Source organism: Quercus lobata, chromosome 5 (assembly GCF_001633185.2).
Source record: "Quercus lobata isolate SW786 chromosome 5, ValleyOak3.0 Primary Assembly, whole genome shotgun sequence".
NCBI lineage: Eukaryota > Viridiplantae > Streptophyta > Magnoliopsida > Fagales > Fagaceae > Quercus > Quercus lobata.
In genome coordinates, this window is record NC_044908.1 from 27,275,929 (window position 1) to 27,286,362 (window position 10,434).

The 10,434-nt window shown below is 37.6% G+C and overlaps 1 protein-coding gene across 3 annotated transcripts; it reads left to right on the forward strand.

Moving 5' to 3' along the window:
* The first annotated feature begins 218 nt into the window (after window positions 1-218).
* On the forward strand, window positions 219-5,723 carry LOC115989618 (boron transporter 4-like). 3 transcript variants are annotated; one of them, XM_031113398.1, is made up of 14 exons: window positions 219-325; window positions 1,227-1,334; window positions 1,550-1,632; window positions 1,849-2,041; window positions 2,127-2,265; window positions 2,356-2,521; window positions 2,599-2,765; window positions 2,927-3,100; window positions 3,192-3,287; window positions 3,379-3,507; window positions 3,733-4,043; window positions 4,580-4,859; window positions 4,937-5,074; window positions 5,337-5,723. In XM_031113398.1, the coding sequence occupies exons 2-14, from the start codon at window positions 1,231-1,233 to the stop codon at window positions 5,364-5,366; spliced, it is 2,010 nt and encodes a 669-aa protein (XP_030969258.1). In that variant the 5' UTR covers window positions 219-325; window positions 1,227-1,230; the 3' UTR covers window positions 5,367-5,723. The 3 variants fall into 3 exon arrangements, with proteins under 3 accessions (XP_030969258.1, XP_030969260.1, XP_030969259.1); XM_031113400.1 differs by having other exon boundaries at window positions 3,026-3,100; XM_031113399.1 differs by having other exon boundaries at window positions 238-342.
* The last annotated feature ends 4,711 nt before the right edge of the window (window positions 5,724-10,434 follow it).

The following is a 10,434-nucleotide window of genomic DNA, read 5'->3' on the forward strand; positions in this document are numbered from 1 at the left end:
TTCTTCAAAGCTCTTTGCAATTTCCAAAGCCCAACTTTTTGGAAACTCTTCTACATTTCATTTTCGTTGAATTTTCTTTCAAGCGATGCACATGCAGTTGCGTACCACATAGGGAGGGAGCTAGCCACTTACTTTCGTTCCCTTAGAGAAAGTAAGTGGGACCCCACATAAACATCGGACTCTTGGGTTCCGTTTAAGAGGCATTGGACTTTGCCTCCTTTCTTCGTCCCTTCCTTACAAACAACAAAGCAACAGCGACTCAAGGTAAAGGGAAGGAAGTCAAGAACACGAGGACACACTTTCTTCATCTTTGACAAGTTTTCCGGTGAGTTCTACAGCAATGTAAATATCACTATTATGTTTGTTCAGTCTTCTGAGAATGAATGCTGCTGCTTATTTATTTTGTCTCATTTAATGTTTTTTTTTCTTATGTAATATCTCTCTACCTTTTTCCTTTTTTTTTTTTTTTGGTATAAACCATGTTTTGTGCATGGTGGTTTTATATGGTATCTGGGTTTTTCCTTAATTTATGAATGTCAAAATAAATGCAAAAGATTTTGTTTAATGATTTACATGTTTGCTTGCCAAGAAAATGCTGGGAAATGAAGGAAATAACAATTTGAGTTCTTTTGTCTTTCTTTTTTTTATTTACTTCTTCTTCAAATTTTGTTGATTGTGATGAGAAAGGCAAGCAAGTAAAGAAAAGAAATTGACCCAACCAAGACTAATACAAGTAGTTATCTTTCTCTGTTTTGTTGAGTTTTTGATTGTTTTGGAAAGCAGAATGATGGAAAAGAAGAGGCTTTTATTTATGTCTTGCCATTTTCCCTGTTCTCTCTTCTACCAAACAGACTATTCATAAATCTTGTTGTCCAGTCAAATGACTTGGAGGAGTACAAGAGTGATTTTTTCATTCACAACAAAGAAAAATTTTGTTGCTTGATATAATCATTGCATGGAATTATTTTATTTTTTATGGAAGTTATTCTGCATGTTTTTTTAGTTTTTCACTCTGTTCTGTTTTGGTTTGCTGGTTTTTATTTATTTGCCATTTGATATTTGCTTTTATTTTGATTTTTTTTGAAATATTTTTTTTAATGCATATATGTTTTTGTTTCTGTTAAGCCAATAAAAAAAGGGATTTTCTCATTAAAATTATAAGATTTTGAACTCCTGCGTTCTGACTTTTTTATATTAAATTGTGGGATTTTTTTTTTCTTAATCAGAAAAATGGAGAACTTGAGAGCTCCCTTCAGGGGTATTGGAAATGACGTCAGAGGAAGATTACAGTGTTACAAACAAGATTGGACAAGCGGTCTTCGTTCTGGAATTGGGTATTTTATGTTGTTGATAATTCATTAGTTACAACTGGGGGGTGGGGGGAGGGAGGGTTTAAACCCTGGATGTCTTTGTTGTAAACACTAGAAAGTGATACTTGAGCTACAAGGTTTATGGCTGGATTAGAGTGATTTGTATTGTCTTTTATACACCTACTTTATAATTTGTCACATGGATTTGTATTTTTAATTCCATCAATTTCTCATTTTAGGATATTGGCCCCAACCACCTACATCTTCTTTGCTTCTGCTCTGCCTGTCATTGCCTTTGGTGAGCAACTAAGCAGAGATACAGGTTAGTCATCTAGGCTTTTTCTTCAGTGATTTGTTCAGTCGCTGATAAATTATTAGAAAGGCAAAGATGAACTAAGATATTAAGGCTTTTTGTTGTTTTGATTTTTGTTTCTTATGCCTCACTTTCTTGGTGACCAAATGGGGACTAAATGAAAAATCTTTTCTATCCTATTTTCTTTGATAAGTTTGAAAGCAATGGAAATTTTATTCTGTTCAGATGGTAGCTTGAGCACCGTTGATACTTTAGCTTCTACTGCTATTTGTGGTATCATACATGCGATTCTTGGAGGACAACCTCTTTTAATATTGGGAATTGCAGAACCAACTGTTATTATGTACACATATTTGTATAACTTTGCTAAAGGAAGGGAAGATTTGGGACGCGGACTCTTCTTGGCTTGGGCTGGATGGTAATAGGAATCAACCATCATTTGTTTAAGCATGTGCTCTTAATGAATTTTATGTAATTTGATATTATTGATACAAATTATGCAGGGTTTGTGTTTGGACAGCTCTCTTGCTGTTTCTTCTTGCAATATTCAATGCTTGCACAGTCATCAATAAATTTACGAGGATTGCAGGCGAACTGTTTGGCATGCTGATTGCTGTTCTCTTTATACAAGAGGCTATCAAGGTAACTCCAGTCTTGAAATGAATCAACTTAGGGAGTATACAACATCTACTTGAGAAGCATGCTGCTTAACACTCAAATTCTGAATGACAGGGAATGGCAAGTGAGTTTGAAGTTCCCAAAGCTGAGGACCCAAAGTCAGTGAAGTATCAATTTCAGTGGCTTTACACAAATGGATTACTGGGAATCATATTTACTTTTGGCCTTCTCTACACTGCTTTAAAGAGCAGAAAAGCGAGGTCATGGTGGTATGGCACAGGTTTGTCAAGCAAAAGTTATGCCTAGTCATTGAATAGGTTACATGTTGAATCTGAAAGTTATTACCATGTTATGCAGGGTGGTTTAGAAGCTTCATTGCAGACTATGGGGTTCCTTTGATGGTTCTAGTGTGGACAGCTCTGTCATTCGGTGTACCCGGAAAAGTTCCCTCTGGTGTTCCCAGAAGGCTCTACAGCCCTCTTGCTTGGGAATCCACATCTTTACACCATTGGACTGTAGTAAAGGTAAACTATGTCCTGTAATTTCCCCCCCCCCCCCCCTCCCTTTTTGCGTTCACTAATAGGCTCTCTTCTTGTAGTGTGTCTCATAACCTCCATGAAAGTATAAGATAGGAGTGTGTTTTTCTGTGTATGCACCAAAATATATTGATTCATATCTTCTGTAGGACATGGGCAAGGTTTCTCCAGCATACATCTTTGCAGCCTTTATTCCTGCTGTGATGATTGCAGGGCTTTACTTTTTTGACCACAGTGTTGCTTCACAGATGGCACAACAAAAGGAGTTCAATCTTAAGAACCCTTCTGCATATCATTATGATATCTTATTGCTAGCTTTCATGGTATGTATCACTAGTAATTTGTGTTGGCACTTATTTTTATTTGTACAATTTATGAAGACTTATGCTCTATATTTGTAAAACATGGTTGCAGACTTTGCTTTGTGGATTGCTTGGGTTACCTCCTTCGAATGGTGTCCTTCCACAGTCCCCCATGCACACTAAAAGCCTTGCTGTTCTTGAAAGGCAGGTGGGTTTATAGAAAGTCATAGGAATTTACTTGGGATAGTTGGTAATTGAGCTGGATTAGACAAGTAATTTAACTAATACATGAGTTGCAGTTGATGCGAAGGAAGATGGTGGAGAGCGCCAAGGAAAGCATAAGGCAGAATGCTAGCAACTCTGAAGTCTATGGCAAGATGCAATCTGTGTTCATAGAAATGGACAACAGTCAAGTTATACTTCCTCCGGTTAGTACTAACTTGTGAAAGAAACATGTTTTCTTTGAATCCCTCCTTCAACAGCATTTTTTCCTCTCTGAGATGGTCATTACTATTTTATCAAGAAAGTTGTTTACACTCTCTTGAGTTTATAATGATTGTATAGGCTCAATACCCCCACCCCCAAAAGACTTCATCCACATACAAAATTCTATATGCAAGTGGTTCCTGCACCCTAAAATACTTGTTTTGCAGATTACTTCAGTGGTTCAAGAGCTGGAAGACTTGAAGGAAGTGGTAATGAAAGGTGAAAATGCAAAGGATACATTTGATCCCGAGAAGCACATTGATGCTCACCTGCCTGTCCGAGTTAATGAGCAGAGAGTGAGTAATCTCTTACAGTCACTCATGGTGGCAGCATCAATTTTTGCTATGCCTGCAATAAAGAAGATACCTACATCAGTACTTTGGGGATACTTTGCTTTCATGGCCATAGACAGTCTTCCTGGGAACCAGTTTTGGGAAAGGATGCTCCTTCTTTTCATATCACCTGGACGGCGGTACAAGTATGTTGTAGTTCTTTTTATCCATTACATTTCTGCTCACATTTTAGCCAAATTTGCTTTATCTATGTCCCTTAACAAAGTGAAATTCAAACTAATGTAAATTTTTTTTATTATAATCATTTGACAATGTACACATATGCATACACACAAACGTTAGTGGATTCATTTCTCAAGAAGGGTATGAAGTTGTTGAATGACATGTAGAAATTATTGGGTCTAAAAAAGGGAAGAGACTTAATGATGATTATTTATTCCCAGCTACCCCCTGATTGGATGAAATGAACATGCTGATAGTCAAGTGTTTTCAAAAGAACCTTAGTAGAAATTATTTCTTCATCCTATTGGCATATATGTATGAGACATAGCTGCCAATGATTTTACTGATCCTTGTATGGCTGTGAAGCATTGAATTCCTAATATTAAAAAAAGAAACATTAAATTCCTGACATCCCCTTGCTGGAGATTTCACTTTATTTTGTAATATAAGTATTGGCTGCCAACAATTTTTCTAATACCTATCGTGCTGATCATTGCAGGGTCTTGGAAGGAGTTCATGCTTCCTTTGTGGAGTCAGTACCATTTAAATACATAGCCACGTTTACAATATTCCAATTCGTATACTTCCTGGTCTGTTTCGGTATAACATGGATTCCTATAGCTGGAATCTTGTTCCCTTTGCCATTCTTCCTTCTCATCAGTATAAGGCAGCATATTCTCCCCAAGCTTTTTGCGAAGCATCCTTTGCAGGAACTGGATGCAGCTGAGTATGAGGAAGTCACTGGTGCTCCAAGAGTTTCTATCAGCCTATCTTTCAATGTAGGTTTCATCCAATGTCTCATTGTTGACAATATTATTTTTCATTAACCTGCAAAACTCATAATATATTATACCAGGAAAGGGATGCACCACATATTGGAAATGGGGATAGGGGAGTGGCAATGTGTGATGCTGAGATATTAGATGAACTGACAACAAGCAGAGGGGAGTTGAAGGTTAGAACCGTTAGCTTCAGTGAGGAGAAACACGGCCAGGTAAATATGAATTGCTTTGCTTTCTCTCTCTTATTATAATTAACGACAAGGTCCAATAAAGCAAAACAGTGCAAATATTGGGTCATACACATTGATGCACTTTCACTTAAGGCTAATATCCGAACAGCTTTACCCTACTCCCCTCCATCCAAACTGGCCAATAAGAATTTATTGTAAATCATGTTTTAAGTACTTAATTGCGTATGCAACCTTGTGCATGAACACTAGATACTGATCACTGCTTTATATTGTGTTTTTTCAGGTTTATCCAGAGGATAAGCAATTAGAGTGAAATGTTGGTTGGATTTCCATGGAAATTAGAAAAGCTGACAATGACGATAATGATTACTTTTATCACAGATTACACAGTTGTAGAATGTCATTATTAATTCCATAGATGAGAGAGAGAGAGAGAGAGATGCTGCTAAGTGAAGCATTATGTTGAAATTACATTGTTAGGATTCAATAAGGCAGTCTTTCCATTTGTACAATGAAAAAATAGTAGGAAAATGACCAAGTGGCCCAAGCAGATTATCAGCAACACAAAGCAAAGATTTTCTGTTCAACTTTTTTTCGGAGTATAGAAAAATCCCAGGACATAAAAACACGTACAACAAATTTCAAATGTGATGCTCTAATATTTTTTTTATTTTTTCGTTTATTTTTCTTGATTTTGGCATACTCTAAATGTTCTTGGCAATGTTTGTCTTTTGAAGAATGCAGCCAAGATCCTAGTATTATTCCAGCACTTACAATAAAAATGTGAACATGGACTGCAAATGTATGATCCTTGGCAACATTTAGAAAGGGCAAATCATGGCCCCCTCATATGTAGATATCATTGACCTCTTTATAACCGTATTTGATAATATAGCAGTTTCGGGTTCTTAGAATATTGTGATATCTGATAAACATGTATTTATGTTTAGCAATGTTGTTTTCCATGTTCTACTACTCTCCTTTTTAGTCCACAATTCATGCTATGGTCCATCTTTTTGTTTTATAACTTCTAAATTACACAAAGAATGCACAAAAGTCAATGTTGAATCACTATTGTCAATGTTGAATCACTATTGTACATTGTATTGTAATTAGGAAGTACAGGAGAACTTGTTCACCCCAATAGGAAAAAAGAAAGACTATTCTTTTGGACTTGGGATATAGTAAAAGACAACAAAGAAACGGGAAATAAATTGGAAGGAGAAAAAGTGAAGAAAAGGAACTTATAAAGATAAGGTTCATTTCATTTTTGAAGAAAATAGTATCTAATTTAAATGCATTCGTGGAAGATGGTTACGTAGAGAATTTGGTTTAATGTATTACATATGACTAGTCAAAGAGTCATTTAGCCAAAAAAAAAAAAAAATAGTCAAAGAAGTATCGAATACGTTCATAGATTTCTCTTCATACATGACACATATTCAAATTACACCGTGAATTCCCCTCAAAAAAAAAAAAAAAAAAAAAAAACACCGTGAATCAATGCAACTTATGCTGCTCTAGTTTTGCCATTGATTTTCTATAAAAAAAAAAAAAAGTTTTGCCATTGATTGTCACATCTGTAACACATTTGCCTCCATGTTGTACCAAATAGGAAGATGAAATAAGTAAAGAAAAACATGTTATATTCTTTTTTGTTAAAGGACAATAAAAAGGTTACACACGGTTCAAAACCAAGCTTTTCTCCTAGCTGAAACGAAGCAATAAAGACCAATCATAAACCCCAGATATTGATGAATGGCTCATGGTTTTGGATAGATTTAGTTGGTTTGGGGCCGTAGAACATCAAAGTACATGTTCGAGCTAGGTATGAGTAATATAACAAATTAAAATTTTAAATTTAAAAAATTAATCATGATCCAAAACAACTATTTTATTTATTTATTGTAATTAAATTACTTATAATTGATTGTAAAATTTTCTAATAACCTCTATTTCCACATACACAATTAAACAATCATTTAAAACTTTTTTTTTTTCCATGTACACAATTAAACAATCATTTAAAACCTTTTTTAAAAAAAAAATAATTTTGAGTTCTGTATTTGACATGACCCTATTTTGAGATGCACTCAACGGAGTTCATCACGTTGATTTATGGATTCTCCCTTATCGGTGGTTGTGTTTCGTGGTCACATCCTAGGGAAGCATATTGGGTCAATAAAATATTGATGTGTAACAATAAAGATATAGACATGTAATTAGTAAAAAAACTAAGTTATGTCATTACTTTGTTGGATATATGTATTGGGGATGACAATTTCTCCCAGCCCCACCCTGCTCTATTAGTATTAAAAACTTAGTATGTATTACTAAGTATTTTTTTTTTTTTTTTTTTTTTTTTTTTTTTTTTTTTTTTTTTTGAAACCGGAACCAATATCATTAATTTAGAAAAGAAGAATCCAAATACAACGCGTCCACAGCAGGTGGAGGATCCTCCTCCAACCAAACAATTTCATTGTCAAGTAATCTAGCAAACCTAGCCAAAGAATGAGCAACACCATTAGCACTACGCCTAATACAATTATAAGAGATGGACCTGAAACCTGCAGCCAAACACCAGATGTCTTCGTAGATTAAGCCAAGTCGTGATAGGTCTGGTTGGGCCTGAGAAATCATCTTCATCACCAAAGCATTATCGCCTTCGAGTACTATCTCTGTAAAACCCGCATCAATGGCAAACTCAAGCGCTTTACGGCACGCCATCACTTCCACCTCCTCACTGTCACGCACAGCTCCTCCTCGTGCCGCTAAAGCAGCCATGACTTCACCCTTTTCATTCCTAATCACCGCCCCATAACCTGATGCAGCGCCCTCATCAAAACAAGCACCGTCGAAGTTCAGCTTGAAAAACGTTTCTGGTGGAGGCTGCCATGTCTGCTGCACTGGACCATGATTCGGAATAGGCACATGCAAAGAGTCTTGTGCATCCGTATACTCCTTCAAATAGTCAACTGCACGTTGGGCTGATCTTGAGGGATGCTGGAAAACCCCTCCATGAATAACCGTATTCCTTTGGTGCCATATCAGCCAACAAGTAATCCAGAACAGATTCCATTCCTCCTCAGAAAGCTTCACCAGAAGCCCTGTGACCAACTGCAAAAAATCATTCTGTGCTGTACCAGATTTCTGAAGTCTACCCAAGCTCCCAGCCCAAATATCTTGTGCCGCTCCACAACTCCAAAGAACATGCAGAACCGTTTCAGTTTCTTGATGACAGAGACAACAACGTGCATTCTCCATCACCTTTCTTCGAATAAGATTATCTTGTGTGGGCAGAATATTAAGACACGCTCTCCATGAAAAAACCTTTATCTTGCTTGGAACAGCTGCTTTCCACAGACGTGACCAAAGGAACCCAAGTGCTCTGTGCTCTGAAGACTCCCCAGCATTTAACTCATCCTTCCTTAATTGTTTTGCCACAAAATACCCAGACCGGACAGTATATCTGCCTCTTTTTGTAAAAGACCAAACCAACCCATCCTGAGCAACCCGCCTACTTAAAGGAACTTGAAGTATCGCTTCCGCATCAAACTGGTGAAACAAGGCCATTATTCTTTCTCTATCCCACTGATGAGTCTGCCAATCAACTAAATCAGATACTCTCCATTCCCAAATTTCCTCCTCAGGTGGAAACAATATTTTTTTTGTTGGATGGTTTGGTAGCCAGCAATCTTTAAGCACCCGAATTGAGGCCCCATTTCCTACTCTCCAATAACACCCTTTCTTCAAAATTGGTTGAGCTGCTAACAAACTTTTCCAAACATAAGAGCTATTTTGGCAATCCATAGCATCAAGAAAATCACACCGCGGAAAATATTTGGCTTTAAAACACCTGTACAACAAAGAGCCGTTATCCTGTAACAACCTCCAACCCTGTTTTGCTAGCATAGCTAAATTAAATGATTTTAAGTCTCTGAAGCCCATTCCGCCCTCTGTCTTTGGCTGCGTTAAAAAACTCCAACTTTTCCAGTGGATTTTCCTTTCCTCCCCAGCCTGGCCCCACCAAAATCTAGCACACATAGAGTCCAACTCATCACATAATTTCCCCGGCAACTGAAACACCCCCATGGTATACGTGGGAATGGATTGAGCCACAGCTTTTATAAGAACTTCCTTGCCAGCCTTAGAAAGCATTTTCCCCTTCCAACCCTGCAATTTCCTCCAAACCCTCTCCTTCAGGAAAGCAAAAGTCTCATATTTCCTTCGTCCTATCAAAGTAGGCAGCCCTAGATAATTATCAAACCTCGCCACTTCCTTAACCTTTAATTTGTCAATGATCCATGTTTTCTGCTCCACAGACACATTACTACTGAAATAAGCAGAGGACTTCTCAAGATTTATACATTGGCCCGAGGCTTCAGCATACAACTGTAGGGTATCAGACACCACCTGCACTTCATCGTTATTAGCTTGACAAAAAATCAAAGAATCATCAGCAAAGAGCAAATTAGAGATAGACGGCGCATTTCGACATAAAGCCACCCCATGTAGACGTCCTTCAAGCTCTTTTCTAGCAAGAAGTGAAGTAAAACCTTCAGCACATAACAGAAACAGATAAGGGGATAGCGGATCTCCTTGACGAATACCCCTAGAAGGAGTGATATTCCCATAAGCTTTCCCATTTATTCGGACAGAAAAGGAGGGTGTAGAGACACAGCTCATGACCCTATCAACCCAAAACTCCGGAAACCCCAATTTAAGCATCATGCCTTTAAGGAAACCCCACTCCACCCTATCATAGGCCTTACTTACATCTAGTTTAAGAGCTAAAGCCCCCTTCTTCCCCTTCTTTCGACTATGCATGGCATGCAATGTCTCATAGGCAACCAGCACATTATCAGTGATAAGGCGTCCAGGTACAAAAGCACTCTGAGTAGGGGAAATTAACTGTGGCAAAATCAGTTTCAACCTGTTCGCCAAAACCTTAGAAATAATTTTATAAATCACGTTGCAAAGGCTAATAGGCCTGAAATCTGCCATATTCTCCGGTTTCTTAACTTTAGGAATTAAAACTATATGAGTATAGTTAATATCAGATACCATATGACCAGTATGCAAAAAATCTAACACAGCCTCAGTCACCTCAGGGCCAACAATATGCCAAAATTTTTGATAGAAAAGGGCATTCATACCATCGGGTCCAGGAGCCTTTGTTGGTCCCATCTGAAACAACGCTGTTCTAACTTCCTCACTGCTATACGGCCTGGATAGCACCTCCAACATGTCAGCAGACATCCTCCAGTGAACCGCATCAAGGCATTCCTCCATTCTGTCACAAGTACCTGCTTTAAAAATATTCATGAAATAGTTAGAAGCTACCTCTGCTACCTCCTCCACCTCATCCACCCAATCCCCAT